Source organism: Pleuronectes platessa, chromosome 10 (genome assembly GCF_947347685.1).
Source record: "Pleuronectes platessa chromosome 10, fPlePla1.1, whole genome shotgun sequence".
Classification (NCBI taxonomy): Eukaryota; Metazoa; Chordata; class Actinopteri; order Pleuronectiformes; family Pleuronectidae; genus Pleuronectes; species Pleuronectes platessa.
Window position 1 is genome coordinate 14384655 of NC_070635.1, and position 17256 is coordinate 14401910.

At 41.5% G+C, this 17256-nt stretch overlaps 1 protein-coding gene across 1 annotated transcript; it reads left to right on the forward strand.

Annotated features, from left to right (window-relative positions):
• The first annotated feature begins 43 nt into the window (after nucleotides 1-43).
• znf1035 (zinc finger protein 1035) lies at nucleotides 44-15614 on the forward strand. Its single transcript, XM_053432733.1, has 3 exons — nucleotides 44-506; nucleotides 6886-6942; nucleotides 7038-15614. The coding sequence occupies exon 3, from the start codon at nucleotides 7079-7081 to the stop codon at nucleotides 14942-14944; it is 7866 nt and encodes a 2621-aa protein (XP_053288708.1). The 5' UTR covers nucleotides 44-506; nucleotides 6886-6942; nucleotides 7038-7078; the 3' UTR covers nucleotides 14945-15614.
• Nucleotides 15615-17256: the final 1642 nt, after the last annotated feature.

The following is a 17256-nucleotide window of genomic DNA, read 5'->3' on the forward strand; positions in this document are numbered from 1 at the left end:
GTCGACCGGAAGGACTCGTCCTCAGCGTCAGGCACAGGCAGTGACGAGTACATAACACAGAGGGGGCGGACTCTCCCGGGCTCTCTGCACCTTGTTATTGGTCCCAACCAGGCAGTTGTGTAATGTACGTGCAACTCCGGGCACATTGTGTGAAAATGCGCAAATTCAGATAAAGGAGGCGGATCTGGAGCCATCGCCTCCGTCCAGAGCTTAACGGACTATATAGCCACGGGAAAACACGAGGCTTTTTGGAATAAACCCCCCTCCACTTACGGTACAGAGAAGGGAAAGAAAGGGGGGTCTTCTGTGAGCGTTTGCCGGAGAAGACGGAAGCCATCTGCAAGGAGGACAACCGCTTTATCTTAGGACTGGTAAAGAAAACCGAGACGTGGTGTCTTTGACGGAACTCTGCTCAGTGATTGTTAACAACTCGGACGATGTAGCCGGGGAGCCACGAAGGAAACCCGGCGGCGAAGCACTCCGGAGCCACACGCAGCACCGATCTGGTAAGGTCCTTTCCCCAAGACCAGCTTCTGAGAAACCATTAGCTGCTTGTTATCCACGCTAGCTAGCATTGTGTTAGCCACTGAGACAGCTAGCTTGCTGCTCTCCGAGCACGAACCGCTGGTGTAAAATGATCTAACACGTGACTGACAGGCAGTGCTGCTGGGGATGTTTGAGTGTTTGTTGAGCTCTCTGCCACTTTCTTCCTCTCTGCTGTCGCCAGTCCAGGCTGGCTTAAAAGTACAGCATCACACAATACCACAGACAGGACATGGGCGACACATCGCTTCCCAGTGGTCGTTTCATATTAAGCACTTCACATCGTGCAGTGATACTAATCTCTGTATATGTTTATTTCCTTTTGTTTTTGTTTTGTAGTGCCATGTTTTGTTTGTCTCACATACTTCCCCTCTCACGTTAGATACGTATAATACAGCCCACTCTAACACCACAGAGAACTTGTTCTAATGACCAAATACTTATACAAAAAATAATTTATACAAAACAATTAAAATTTGGAAATATGTTAAATATAAAATACAAAAATAGCCACAACCATGTAGCTATAAAAAAAATGTTGGCTTATAGTTTAATGCAATAAGTATTTATTGCAACTTGTTTATCATAAACATGCACCCCTGCTTCTTTCAAAAGGGTGAGCATCTCACTGTAACTGTGTAAACTTCTAATGTGCCGATTTAATGGCACAGTATTAATCATACTGTCCTCCCCACCACTACACTTAGAAGTAGGCCCCCTTAACATTTTGTTCCGGTTGGGTAACGAACTCTGTACTTTGAAGGGTACCGACGGAATTATGTTGGTATGTAGTATGTTAGTATGTATGAGTGAGAAACATTAAAGGGAACATATTATGCCCATTTTACCACAAATTGATATGTTTCCTTGGGGTCTTAATGAAATGTCTGTAAAATATTTTGGTCAAAATACCACAAGGCTCATTTACAACAGCACCCTTTTTACCCTGTATAAAACAGCCCTCCTCAGATTGACCTGTTTTGAGTGCCTGTTCCTTGTAAAGCTCATGAGCCAGCCCCCTCTCACGCCTCCTCCACGAGATACGAGCACCCAGATTTTTGGCTATCCATTACCTCTGTAGAAATACGGCTACTGGAGATGAAGTTACAATTTTGCAACCATATTATTTTGAACCAGAGTCAGGCGGGCCGAAGCCTGCCTGCGACAGCCCCAAGGCCATGTAAGAGAATCCCATTTCGCTTGTGACGAGAGAAGCATACGGAAGCGCATTCTCAGTCACTCAAGCATGACATTTCGGACTTGGAGGAGCCATAACAAATTCCGCATGTTTTTGGGTCGGTAGACATGCCAGATACCGGAATTAACGTGTAGAAGCACTACAAAAGTGGAATTATCATAAGAGAATGAGAGAGTATACGTTGGATGAAGAGAGAGCAAGACCATGCCACTTACCCCTGGAACTTGATCAAGCCAAGCTCATTTCTAATCAGCGCACACAGTCAAAACAATGGCGAATCAATGGTGCAGACACCCAGGGAGCCATGCACAGTGCTAGGGCACAGACCCTGACACAGAACCAGGTACCATCAGAGTGCACAAAGCCTGACCACAGTGTCACCAAGGCAGACATCCAGGGAGCCATGCACATTTCCACTATGTCCACTTACAGTGTTTATTTGGGTCTTTTCACCTGTAAATGTTTGGACCATAAAATAGTTATATTCATAGTTTTTACCTGCTATCAGTAATTTACTGCTCCTCTGTGTTTCTATCATTCGCACTATGCTCTACCAATCAAATCGAGCCAAACTGAGCACGGCCAACCTTTGCCTCTGGCTCACCAAACATTGTCTTAGTTTACAAATTCTGTTATTTTTTGTCCAGACTGAGTTTACACTTGTGTCCAATCACACTGTTTGTGTGTTCCAATGTATTCGAATTTTGTCAGGGGCAAAGGCGGCATGAAATTTGACGGCCGCCTCCATGAAGGAAAGACCCTAGTTTTGTAAGACAGAGAGGGTAATTTACTGAAGGAAATATAGGAGGGTACATTAACCAAAGTCCTGGTACTCGTATCAATTTCGATTGTGAACGGTACCCAACCCTACTTATCTTGTACAATTGCACTCCACAGATCCAACATCATAGACTACGTAAGTCTACTAGGCTTTTGTGAGCATTTATACATTGCTCTTGGTGTAGTTTCGTTCTTTTAAAAATAATATCTGACACATAACTGATTTTGGAGCTAATAAATGTTGAACAATGCTCATAAAAAAATGATTGCCACACAAGAAGGAGAAACGATTTTGGAGGTGGTCCTGTGTCTGATGGGGAAATTCATTGAGGGAGAAGTAGGGGCAATTTTATTGGCTTGTCCAGCCACTGAGAGATATGCTACCAAGTAGACCAAGAATAGAACCAATCTTATGGTCTCCTCAGAGGAATAAGAGACAGATTGTTCTCTTTGGGTAGTTCAAACTCCACCACATATTTAGTTATTTTGACTGTCAAGAGAGATTGTCAAAAAGCATTACTAAGATTTATGTGCATGACCAGAAATTATAATTACTTTTTAGAGGGTTTTTTTCAAGTTTGTGTCCACAGTCTCATTCCAGTGCTACCTTCATCCAAATTTTAAGGTACATGAAAATCCACTGTGTATAACGGCCTATATATCAGCATTTGTCAGTAGTAAATCTGTTGCTCTAACAGCCTCATCATGACAAATCTTACTCTCTCTGTGTGGCATTTGATTGGTGTCACATGTAACTCCCTATGTTGCCTTTATAGGATAAGATCTTCCAAAGTCTGTCTTTTAAGGAATACGTCTAAAATAAAGACTGAAACAGTATATGGTCACTTTCATTGAAATAGCCTTTTCTGATGAAGGATATTTTAGGGTTACAGGTTGAGGAAACATCCATTTTCCTTTTTAAAGTGCAAAAATCTATTTTGAAGTTCAGATTCCCCCTCATCTTACTATTGTCTGGCAAGAGTCAAAAGGTTGAGTGGGATTAAAAGGAATAGCAGCGTGACAAGGATTTATCACAACATTGCTCCTCCACTTTCTGGTTATTCTGTTGCTTCTCTTATGCCTGTTGCAGACTGGATTTTCAAATTATTACATATTTTAAAAACGAGCTGCATACACGTTGACACACTACACACAAGCTCTCGTCCAAGGGTGCGTGTGGGGTGCATAATTGCATCGCTAGTTCCGGTAATGTTGCTACTTCCAGTAGCCGTCATTTGGGCTAACAAAATTGTGTCAATGAAAATGTGGCTTCAACGCTGATGTATCCCTTTTAAGTACAGGACGAAAGAAAGCAGTGAACAGTCATTGCTGCAATTAAACACGACACTCAAGATTATTTGTATTGTACAGGTGTAATTCCTTTGAAATCTGTTCATAAAAAAACAGTTCCACAGCGCGATGTGGTTTAGTAAATAGTCTAGCTGTACACGAGATGCGATGGCTTGGTTGTACTGTGTAGTGTTTTGATTTTCCTACAGTACCTGAAGGCAGCAGTAAAAGCTCATTGCAAACGCGGTTCTCTCCTCCTCCTTCCTCACAGAACCCCTTTTGCTTTTCCGTTTTATTTAGGGGCTTGTTTTTCGACTAGCCTCTTGATTGTGGTATTGATCCCAATTTTGACGTAGAGATGTGGCGGATGTTTTTGAAAACTCTGCTAGGAGCTGTTTCACCACCCTCTACAAAAGGGTTTACTGTGAGAGAGAGGACCTCACTCTGCTGCGAACTGTGTTATTTCGAACCATGTAAACCATACACATTCACAAAACCCTGTAAACCTCACTAGAGGACAAGGAAAGACTGAAAAAGCATAATAGGTCCCCTTCAAACATTTACCAGTAATACAAGTTTCCTATGTAGACATAACCCCTGAAGATCCCATTACCTGAATGACTGAGAATCTTCATAAACATTACTGCTGTTGGACTTGTCACTTGAAAGCTTTGGGTCTGTTGAAGTTGTGGTGATGCCACATCGATGGTTAACATTAGTGCACTGAAGTGTAGATTGGACATGGTTGGTGGGAGGTGGCCCAGGAATAGAAAATTAAGTTTCGGTAGATGCAGGAAATTAATTTAACTATTGCTTTCTTCTTATTTAGTGCGCTTGTAATGTTAATTTTATAGAATACTCAAATAGCACATCAGATCTTGATGAAGGAATTTTTTAAGTTGAAAGTCTTTACTGATGTACATTGTATCATTTGTTTAGAACAAAATTATGTAACGAAGGCCACTGGAAACCAAAATCATCAACCCATTGAGGGCAGGGTTCAAAACCACACAGAAAATCTAAATAAAAAATTATAATCACGCGCTGATCCAACTGGTGTGACCTTCATAACGGCACCTTATAATGTGACTCAGTACTGTGTATGGCCTCCCAATAACGTCTGGGCATGCTCCTGATTAGTCGGCGGATGGTATCCTGGGGGATCTCCTAACAGACCTGGATCAGGGCATCGGTGAAATCCTGGACCTTCTTGGGCTGTACTTGGTGCTGTCCCATAGGTGCTCAATTGGATTTAGGTCAGGGGAACGTGAGGGCCGGTCAATGGCATCAAGGCCTATATCCTCCAGCAACTGCCTACACACTCTGGCTACATGAGGTTGGGCATTGTCATGCACCTGGAGGAACCCAGGGCCCACTGCACCAGTGGGATCTGACAATTCCTCTGAGGATTTCATCCTGGTATCTAACCGCAGTCGGGGGACCGTTGGGCATGGCATGGAGGTCTGTGCAACCCTTCAAGGATAAGCCTTCCCAGACCATCACTGACCCAAACATGAACCGTTCATGCTGGATGATGTTTCAGGCAGCATAACGTTCACCACTGCGGTTCAGTCTGAACCTGCTCTCATCTGGGAAGAGAGCTAATTCTGGTGTTTTCTGGCGAATGCCAATAAAGCTGCACAGTACTGGGCTGTGAGCACAGGTCCCACTAGAGGACGTTGGACCTTCATGCAACCCTCATTGAGTCTAATTTTGACAGTTTGGTCAGAAACATGCACAACAGTAGTCTGCTGCAGGTCATTTTGTAGGGCTCTTGCAGTGCTCCTCTTGATCCACCTTGCACAAAGGAGAAGGTACCGGTCCTGCTGCTGTGTTGATGCCCGTATCATCACATCCATACGTACGTATGGATGTACCATCCTGGAGGAGCTGGATGACCTGTGCAACCAGATTGTGCTGCAGGTACCTCCCCATGCTACCAGTAATGACAGTAGCAGAACATGCAAAACCATTCCCTTTTGGGGATTTGTCTTACTTTTGCATCTCCGTTACACATGTCACTTTCAATTGCACTAAAACGGGTTACATTGAGTCACAAATAGTTGTGCTTCCTGAGTAAACAGGTTGATATCCTTGAAGTTTAACTGATTTTATGTTCTACTTTGACGATGAAGTGCTCCAATAATTTTTTCGAGCAGTGTATATCACGATATTAAATCACTACTTCTGACATTTCTGCTTCAGATGGTAAGAAAGATATGTGGTTTTACCTGTGGTTATTGGAAAATGCTTTCGACACAATTTGCATTGCACGCTACTTTGCTTCTTGTTGGACTTTAAATAGCCCAAATATTTTATGTTCCAAATTCCTCTGACCCTTCTTTTCCACGAAATCTTGATCTTTTGAGCCTTGGGCTTTGACCGTTTAGGTGTTTTCTTTGGTCACGATGTCGCTCAAATTTTCGCTAACGTTTTAATTTTTAAATTCTTATCTCGCTCACACTCCTGACGTACTGGTTTGCACGGCTACAGTTGCCAAAACATTAGCACGTGTGCTGCTGCTGGCTGCTACTTAAACGCTCCGTGCGTCAACCCAACCTGTGTATGACATCGCTTTTCCACTTTTTTTTTTAGTTTTTTAACCAAGTAAATGCCCTTTACAGTAGAAATACAGCCATAAGCTCTCTTGATATCTTAGTTGGTGGCTTCTTTCTGTATGACACCACTTTTCATCCTGAGAAGTTTGTATTCTTTTTGCTTTTGCATCTGTCACATGTTAGAAATGTCATGAGTACACTCTCTCGCGGTGAATCCAGCAGAGGATCTACTGCTGCTCCTGGATCTGCTCCTCTGCACTTTCTGCAGACTTTATACAAGGGGATTGGCTGGATGTAGTCGGCAGAATATCCAGAGGCTATCACTGGGAAAGTTATTTTCACAAATACAGCCCTTCTGGAAGAATGTCCAGGGAATCTCTGGAGTTCAATGCATGTCTCAGCCCAAAGTCCCCAAGGTGTTTCTTGAGCCTAGCTTGGACAGGCAGAATTTTTTTGTTTTGGTATCTTGTAATGTGTCCATAGTAATAGAAAATATATATTCTTTTTTTTTTATAGATTTCCATTCAGTTCTAACTCAGATCATCTGGACCGTCCTTACATATGGAAGAAAAGGTCAGATATTTTATTTGTCGTTCTAGTCTACATTTCTTAACTATATTTGTTAAAGTAACTTTTTTTTATAAATCTATGCTTCTCTGTGTTTTCAGGATTGGGTCAAATAAGGCCCATCTTCTGGTCCCTGCAGAGAATGGCTCAAGGGTGGGATTCGTACCTCCATAACATCCCACCACTATCATCAGATCCAAGGACATCAGAGGCAGAACATTTGGAGAACTTCATTGAACATGACTTCACCGACTCGTATGAAGCCCCTGCCATCAACTCAAACATCAACACAAATCCCGGTATTGAAAATTCTCATTCAGACTTTGCTTATCAAAAATACTACGAAGAAACGCAATGGCAAGCTGTTAAAGAACAAATGGAAAAGGATTTGCAGAGTTGTGGAACTGGAGAAATCACAGACTTTGGCACAGACGGATTATCAACATCAGGAACTTTTCCTTCATCTCTTGAAAAAGATTTACAAGAACTCAAGCAAGACTGTGAAATCCTAGCTACATCATTACTTGAGGATTACTCAGATGTCAGTAACTGCTCGAATGCAGATGTCATTGAAAATAGGCCCTCTTGTAAATTCATGGCAAGTGATCCGGCTCCAAAATCTGCAATTGATTTTGGTGAGAAACACTCCCCAGAATGGCCGTTCACCGATACTGGAATCATGCATCCAACTGATAGTCTTTGTACTGACATGTTAGAGATTAATGCACATTTTCCAAATGCATCAATTGTTAAAGCAGGAGAAAACCTAGTTAGGTGTCCAGAAGAGAAGGTTGAAAGTCCAGAAAAAAACTTCAAATCTTACACAGGACACAATAATATATCCTCTTCTTCACACAGAGGTGCAAATATAGGGAATGAGGATAGGAATGATGGTGATGGTTGTAAAGATAAGAAACAAGAGGATAATATTGAGGGAGAGCTCGTACTAGGAAATCCTCCAGTCATCTTGATAAATGGCCTTGAAAACGTGTCTGGCGATGGAATCGAAGAGTGCCCAAAAGACAATGAGGAAGAGCAGGCCACTTCTTCTACCCCCAATATTGTGACTACAGAAGAAGTACCAAAAGAGACAATAACAGAATCATTAAACAAAGAAAATGAGGAATTGGGTAATCTTAATTCCACAGAAAGTCAAGATAGAATTATTAAAGAGGATAAGCAAGACAAAAGTCAAGACTCGAAAATGGAAACAAAAGAATCTGCTTCAATAGGAATTGAGATCTCTGAAGAGCAGAATCCACCAAATTCCAACTCCACTGACAGTCATGATGAAAATAGACAAACTACCTGTAAGAATGAAGGTATTGAGTCAAACACCCCTCAATCTACGGAAACAATGGTCAGCAAGGTGTCGGATTTGAAAGATGCTATTCATGAACTGAGTGAATTCCATAGTGGGCAAAGTGTTTCTAAGAGTGTAGAATCCTGTTCACAACCACATGCCTCAAACACTCAGAAAATGGAGCAGAAAGGTCCAGCAGAAAATACAAATGCAACCACTTCTGCAGATCAGCATCAGTCCCAGGATCAAAGTCTAGGAGGAGGTGTTGATGAAAATGCAGTGGAGTCAATTGAAGAGCTTGACAGATCCACAGAGGAAGACTCAATGCTTGGCATGCTGTACGGTGAACCTCTATCAGGAGAAGACTCTTCATCTGAAATGGATGACACAAAACTTGCCACAAGTAAAAATACAGTAACAGTGGCCAGACCTGACAGGTACAACATAGACCATCCAGAAGGACAAACAGTTCAGTTAACCTCCTCGAGACAACTGAGAAAACATCTGCAGCCCATCGTAATATTGGAGGCCCTGGAGTCAGTAAATGGAATGAGCAACATGTATCATTGCAGAGCTTGCCAGCACACTACCCCCAGTATAGATCATCAATTTGAACACCATCATGGTTGTCATTCAGTACCCGATTTTCATTTTTGCGGAACTTGTAATCTCTATTTCATGAGGAATGAGCAAGCGAGACAACATCTGTGTGATGTCACAAAAAAAAGCCCTCAGCTCTCTTCTGACTCCAGATTAAAGAAGATAGTAAAACGCCATGGCAAACACAGGTGCATTAAGTGCAATCTCAAATTTCCCAAATTTACTCAGTATATCAGCCATATGCGGACTCACACTGGCAAAACACCATATAAATGCAATGAATGTGGTGTATATTTCGCACAAGGTAGTACCCTACGGAGACACAAGAGAACATCTGGTAGGTGCTCACGTGCAAGGCTTAGAATTTCAAAATCTGCCGAAACACCCAAAACTAAAACACGACCCAAAAAGAAGTTGGTACAGAATAAACTATATACAAATCTGCCCAACTGTTATGTAAAGCTTGTTGATATCTCCAAGACCAACCTGTGCAGATTATGTGGTAAGGGTTTTGTAAGTTCAAAGAAGGCCAAAAAGCACTACTACAACATACACAAGGGAAAGGGTTTAACAGTTTCGTTAAATCAGTGTACCACAAAACCCATTGGTGAGAGAACTCAAAAAGCTGGGATTGAGATAAGTAAAAAATTTAAATGTCCTCTTTGTCCACGGCTTTTTAAGTACTCTTATAACAGGGCTCGACATTTGCGTAACTGTCTTAGAGACTTTGTGTTGAATGGCAAGGGAAAAGTTGGCAATAAATATCCGTGTCCCTTATGCCACACTATCTTTACTTTACCATCCAACCGATTAAGACATACTAGGCAGGCAGTTTGCCTTAAAGAATGTCTTTCTCAACTCGCAATAGAGAGGGCAAAATCATTCCAAGCGGTTGAAAAGAAAAAAGGAGGAAAGATAATGGGAATGGAGCAGAAAACACAATCTAATGAAAATAAGGACAAAACTCTGTCAAAGGACAATGAACTGAAAAAAGAAAAACCTCATGCTACAAAAGCCTTCAAGACTGCCCTACTGCACAAATGCAATCATTGTCCTGCAGTTTTTTGTCATGCTTCTGGGAAATACAGACATATGAAGAAACATGAGTTGTTTAAACTCACTGGCAAAATGTTCAGATACAGGAATTCCTTTTTGTCCTCTATGTCTAAACCAGAAACTCTAAGAAGTACACAAGCTGAAGAGGGAGAGGATGGCTTAACATCAATCGAAGATAATGTCACTCTTTCCCTGAGCTGTAGATTTTGTGGAAAACATTTTGGCACATCACAGTCACTGAAGTCACATGAGCGCATTCACCGGGGTGAAAGACCATACCGCTGTCTGGAATGTGGAAAAGGATTCAAGAAATGTACCCATCTGACTGGTCATAAAGTTGTACACCAAAGGAGGATACAATGCACTGTCTGCAAAAAGATTCTTCCAACTATTGGAGAACTTATTCAGCATAGAAGCTCACATCTTAAAAGGGGAAAGCTTCAATGCCCAGACTGCGACCTACAGTTCGAGTTTCCTGCATATCTTCTTAGGCATCTAGAAACCCATAGAACAAAAGAAAGGAAGGGATCCCAGCTTGAGGAAAGAACTTTAGTGCAATTGCAGTGCTCCTTATGCAAAAAAACATTTGATGATGCTCAAGTACTCAGAAAACATTGTCTTACACACATAACTAGGTCGTCGTCAAATCCGTGTCCATTTTGCAAACGCAGGTTCGCTTGTCGTCGGAATTTGCTGCGACACATGGTCCAACACACTGTGAAAAAAACCCTCTCCTGCAGAAACTGTGGAGAAAGGTTTTTGAGTGACTTGTACCTTAAACATCACAGCGAGGGATGTTTTCCTCCTCAAACTGGAACTCCAGAGTCTAACATTGAGACAAAGAGACTATTCAAGTGTTCCCATTGTCCACGGACATTTTGTAGAAAGGTTAGACTGAAAAATCATCAACGAGGCCATAAGACAAACACACTCGTTCTATGCTCAAGATGTGGCGAGGCCTATGGACGTACCAAGATAAATCAACATCAGAAGAAATGTGGAGTGCCTACAGAGCTAAACACTGACTCTCTTAACGATATCAGTACAGGCACTTCTCAGAGAAACCAGAGACTCCATGATAGACTCCCTCAGTCAAATGCATCCAAGTTTCATCAGTTTAAATGCACTCACTGTAAAGAGAGGTTCCAGTACAGATCAGTTCTCTTGAGACATCTTTTTAGACATACTGGTGTGCAACCCTACAGATGCATGCACTGTGGCCTTGGATATAGACTTAAGACCATGTGTTTGCAGCATGAAACTTTCTGTAACGGAGTTAACAAAGAGGGGCTGTCGAATGTCAAAAGTAATGCTGTAGCAAAAACAGTAACCATTCCAACTTTCAGAGTGGGGGCACAGAGGAGAGCAGAAGGTGAAAATGAGTTAAAGTGTAGATTCTGCACCAAGACTTTCATGAAACCACGAAACCTGAGACGTCACATTTTGACTCATAATGAAGTGAATCCTTATCGCTGTAAAGCCTGTGACAGCTGCTTTTCCAGGCATGATCATCTGAAAGTACATCAGACTCGTTGTAGAGGGAAAAAGCGGCGACTGGAAGTCTGTATTCCCAAAATCAGTTTGGAGGACGTTGGCAAGGGTTGGCAAAATAGGTTTGGCACTGAGCATTCTGAAACACAAGAGATTTTTGAATGCAAAGTCTGTTCAAGAAGCTTCCCAAATCAGTCTAAACTTTCCCGACATAACCAGATGTTCCATCTTGCTAAATTATTCAAGTGCACACGATGTGGCTCTTCATTCGCTCAAGAAACGTCTCTGAAGAAGCATCAGAAAAAGAAGCAGTGCAAAAAGGTCCCCACTGAAACAAATGCTTCTCCACCACTTAGAACGAATCCAGCAGAAAATGTGATGGAACCTTTTCAGGTGTCGAGAAACCAAAGAATCCAGAGGATTATGCCCTGTTTTAACAAAAAGCACAAATATGCTTGCAGCTTTTGTCCCCGTACCTTTGAAAAAAACTGGAAGTTATCCTTGCACAACCGCCTGCATACAGGAGAGAAGCCTTTTGCCTGTGATTATTGCGGGGAGAGATTCATAAGGAAGGATTATGTGCAGCGTCATCTACCAAAATGCACCAAGATTGGAAAGCAAAAGAAATTGCTCTGTGATAAATGTGGTGGATTTTTCTCTAAAGCCAATCTTGAGAATCACAAAACAAACTGCACCCCAAAACCACCTTTATCGAAAGCAACAGTTTGCCAAAGCAAACAGTCATCTTCGCAAAGCCCACCAAAAGGCTTTTCTTGTGCATACTGTAGTTCTCGGTTTTTGCTGTTTTCACAGCTACAAGAGCATTTTTTAAATGCACACAAGCTTGAAACAGTGGTTCCACCAGCATCTACGGCACCCCTACAACATCACCTGTCAAATATTCCAAAGATCAAAGAAGAGCCTTTGGATGAGACTTGTGACCAAAAGCTCAATGATTCTGCAAAGTTTACTTTCAAATTGGATTCAACTCTAAATAGGGGATTTGTCTGCCCAGTGTGCAATATGTCCTTAGTAAATAAAGCTGGACTCACTGGTCATCTGCGTGTACACTCAATGGAGCACCCTTTTAGCTGTACAATATGCAAGAAAGGATTCTGGAATAAAAATCTTCTCCGTAGTCACTTCAGGAAATGTAGATCAGAACATATTTCAGAGAGCAAAGCAACCCAACCGATGGAGGTCCCTCTGAAAGCACAGATTGACTTTGCCCTGGATGACTCTGTTCTAGTTTTCCAAGAAGCCTCTACAGCAACTGGCAGTGGGGTTTTGCAAACCAATTTTTCCTGCAAAGAGGAATTTATCGAAAAATCCCCACAAGGTTTGGACGGAAATCAGTTACAAAGCAGCTCAAGTAAAGACACGAAACCTGAACAGTACCAATGTTCAGAGTGTGATGAGAGCTTCACAGATGGCTTACTGCTCATTAGTCACCTAGAAGACCATGGAAGAAAGGAACAAGCGAAAAAGCGTACTACATGTTCTAAATGTGGACGGGTGTGCTCTAATCCAGGAAATCTTACAAGACACATGTTGATTCATGAAACCAACCACAACTTCTCTTGTCCTGACTGCCCCCAGATATTCTCCACCACAGCTGAGCTCGAAATCCACAGAACATGTCATGACTCAAATAGACCCTATGCTTGCAAACTTTGTAATCTAAGGTTCTGGACAAGACAGTCTTTATCTAATCATTGCAGTGAAGACCATCCAGTTGATGGATTCTCATGCCGTTTCTGTCACAAGAAATATTCAGCAAAAAAATCACTATCAAGGCACTATAGAGATAGTCATCAAAGAGAGCAGAATGAACTTGCAAGTACTTGTCAAGAAAAGAGCATCACTGAACAACAATCAAACAATCAAATTAGTACAGCTGATGAAAGTGATGAGGATGAAAAAAATGGCAGTGAGGACAGTGATTCAGACTCTGCACCGTACTTTCCGTGTCATGTCTGTGGCAAGACATTCCAAACGTCAGAAAGCCTGGAGGATCATCAACGGTGTCACCTGGGAGAAAAGCCACATGAATGTGAAGAATGTGGAAGGTGCTTTTTCCAGGCATCTCAGCTGCAGCAGCATCAACGAATGCACAAATCTGAATTTCAGTGTCAGGCATGCGGTAGAGGATTTGTTTCTCTCTTTGCGTTGCGTAAACATAAGCATACTCATGGTAAGAGTCGCCCATACCGTTGTACCAAGTGTGGCTGCAGTTTCACAGGATCCTCTCAGTTAGCAGAACACATGACCACCCACCGTGAAGAGAGCTTTCCATGTGATATTTGCAATCGGGTGTTTCTCTCCAAGAGTAGCAGAGCTGACCATCGGAAAAGCCACTCCAAGTCAAGCGACCATCCCCCACCTTCAGTTTCGAGGGCAAAGCAGGGCAGTTCTACTTCACCTTCAGAAAGCTCCTCAGTATTCACAAAAGAGCGTAAATATCGTTGTGGTGTTTGTAATGAGTGCTTCAAAGACCCACAGCAGCTCTCAGAGCATGGCTGCCTGGCCGACACAGAGCGACCATACGCTTGTTCAGACTGTGATAAATACTATCTACATGCATCTCACTTGAAAAAGCACAGGAAGACTCATCACTTATCTTTGTCAAAAAGTGAATATCCATGTAATCAGTGCAACACTAGTTTGTCTTCCCCTCAGCATTTCCTAAGCCATCTTAAAACCCATATTGATCCCGCCGCAGCAATTAAAAGCAACGCTGAAGATAACGATAGAGACAATTTCATTTGTCCAGTTTGCCGTCAATCTTTTAGCAGTGCCATTGAATTGATTGGTCATTTCCCCATACATCCTGAAAGTACATTTGAATGCAAAGTTTGCAAAATGAAATTTCCATCTGGGCGCAAGCTTGAAGAACATGAACAAACTCACCTGACAGCAGCAACTGAATTTGAATGCACAGAGTGTGGCCAGAGGTTTTTGGGAAGCAACACTTTCCTTCAGCACCACTGTTCCCAGCAACTGCATGGGATGAAGGAGTCCAAATACTCCAATCCATCAGTTGAGGCAACTCCACCAACTTATCAACCAGCAGCAGAAGAGGAGGAGGTTGACGTTACTGGAGAGGACTTGTTCAATTGCCCTCATTGCTCAATGCAGTTCTCCTCCAAAAGTGTTCTCTTAGAGCATCAAAATAAAATTCACCTAAAGGAGAGGCCATTCAAATGTGAGATTTGTGGAAAAACCTTTGCAGTTCAGCGGTACCTAAGAGAGCATGTCCGAAGGCATGGTATGAAATCGGCTGAAGTTCCAAAACGGTTTGCATGCACCCAATGTCAGAGCGAATTCAGTACAGAGCAAGATCTATCTTTGCATAGGAGACTGCATGCTGAAAAAGAAGTGGGAGGTTTCCGATGTGACATGTGCTACAAGTCATTCAGTCGGTGGTCTCTTCTCAAGCAGCACCAAGAAAGTCATGTTGGTGAAGTTGTTTATGAATGCACAGAATGTGACAAAGCCTTTGCTTTTCCTCACCTGCTGGTCGAACACCAACAGACTCATGCTGGTCCCTCTCAGTAAAGATTGTTAGATACCATCTACCTTATCTCTCCTTTGAAAAACTAAAGTAACTTGAAATCCCCTTCATGCCTAGCGTACCTCCACTTCCTCCACAAACTAGAGCCAGGTTGTAATTTTGTCCCTTGTTAGATACTTATAAAACTCTTGACTTATGTTGCTATGACAGAACATTGTCTCCCAAGTTTATTGACATTGTGTACATATATATGTTTATATTTTTTGTTCTATTGGGATTTGTATATTCCGGAAAGTGTTTGAATATCTAATGCAGAGGTTGTGTAAAGCTGTTTTAAGATTCATTGATTAACCATGCTGCATTATTTTTTTGATGTCTTGGATATAGGATTGAATTTCTGATCAACTAAGATCATTTCTTTCAGACGTTTGACATTTATTCTGAAATTGTTTTTTTCTGTTTCGTTGCCAATATGTTAAATAGTCTAAAAACTGGTTGTTTAATTAGCTGCTATGGTATGATTGTTCATGTACTATGGAAACTTTTGTAATTTTCAGTTTACCATCTCCCTGTGTTTACTATATATTTTTTATGTTGATACGTTTCTTTTATTGATATCCAAGACGAGTTATTGAATAACCTTTTCACAACATGAGGCTGTGACTTTTCTTAAAGTTAAAGTTAATAATTCAGTAAAGACAAGTAGAAAAACAATTTGTGTGTGTTTAAATCTTTTCCACGTAGGAGGCCAACAGTAGAAGGAAGTGTTGATTCAAGAAGTTCCACAAACTCATATCACATGATTGGTCGAAGTGAAGATGCATTGATCTAAATCACAGACCTGAATTAGTATGACGAATGAAAGTACTTGTGTGAGAGAAATCTTGCAGGGTGTTTAAAACCAGAATTTAAATATTTTTTCTCTCTACCAGATGGATCAGGGAGACCAGTCTGGTGAGCGGTATAGACATTTAACAAATTCAGTTGTATTGTTCTCACCAAATCTGAGCTGTCCCAGCATGAAAACATAAACTTGACAAGTCTTAATGGCCGCATACCATTAATGTTCACTAAACCTTGGTTCAACTTGCCAAACCATTGTTGTCTCTAGCTGTTTCCAAGAATGTTAGCGTGTCCTCTGGCAGGGATATTACGGACATTCCTCCAGTGACTATGTAGCTTCCAATCTCAACCTTGAGTCCTATGAATACTTTCGTAGAAAAGAGGAGTATCTATTATAACATCGGTGCTCATTTAATTAAACTCCTGACTTAATGTACTGTCATACTGGGTCAGAGAGGCCATATAAAAGACAATACATACTTGGTGAAATAGAATCAAATTAACAATGTACCTTAACCATAAAAAAAATCCTTTACAACTCTTGTTTATTAAGTCAATACTACTGCTACCGACAAACTGAGTTCAGGTTTAACAGTAAATAGTTTCAGAGCCTTGATTTGGCAAAATAACCTGATTTGATTATTACCAGTCTGCCCTGAAGTTATGCTGCTCAGGGTGTGTTATAACCTGTTTTCCTGCAAGCACAATGGCTGAATTTCAACCGACTGCTCCTAGCAAGAAAATGTTTTCATTATGAACATCAAGCATCTTTAACACTGATGCAAACCTAATCTTAATACATATGGGTAATCCAAATTAAATCAGTAAATTGATTGATTTGTTTAACTGGCAGAGCCTTCTTTCTTGAGTACATCTTAGCTGGTGCTGCATTCCCTTAACATGGAATCTTTGACATGGTATTATTGGATTTTACCTTGAGTACTGCTGGGCTAAGTCCCTGTATGGAAGAGGCTGTGTAAGATAATGTGATTGGAACCGATTGAGCCTCAACAAAAAAGGAACACACAATAAGCCAATCATGTAGCATTCATCGAGCTGCTGAGCCAAACAAAATAACTGTATTCTCTGTCAAAGGTCACCATCATGTTTTTATTCCATGTGTGAAGCGTGTCCTGATACACAAACCTTTTTTATAATATACATAAATGAAACTGCCTGCGTCTGACTTGGAATATGATCAGAGAGGCAGTGGAACCAACGGCTCCCTCTTGCCCTGAACCCTTATCTGACTAATCAGGTTCTGTTAATGTTTAAAACATTAGGAAATAAGCTTCACTTTACCCTACTAAGTAAATATACTAGCTCATGAGGTCACAGAGTGAGTGAGGTCTGCCGTTGGACATTTTTTTCACCGGGGATATGTAGAGTTCATGGACTTACAGGTACATTACAGACAATGTCTTGTGTCTTTTAGCATCCCCAGCACACAAAACTAAAAATGCTGAAATATGACCAAATTATGATCATGCAAAGAGGTAGTTGCAGGACGTTA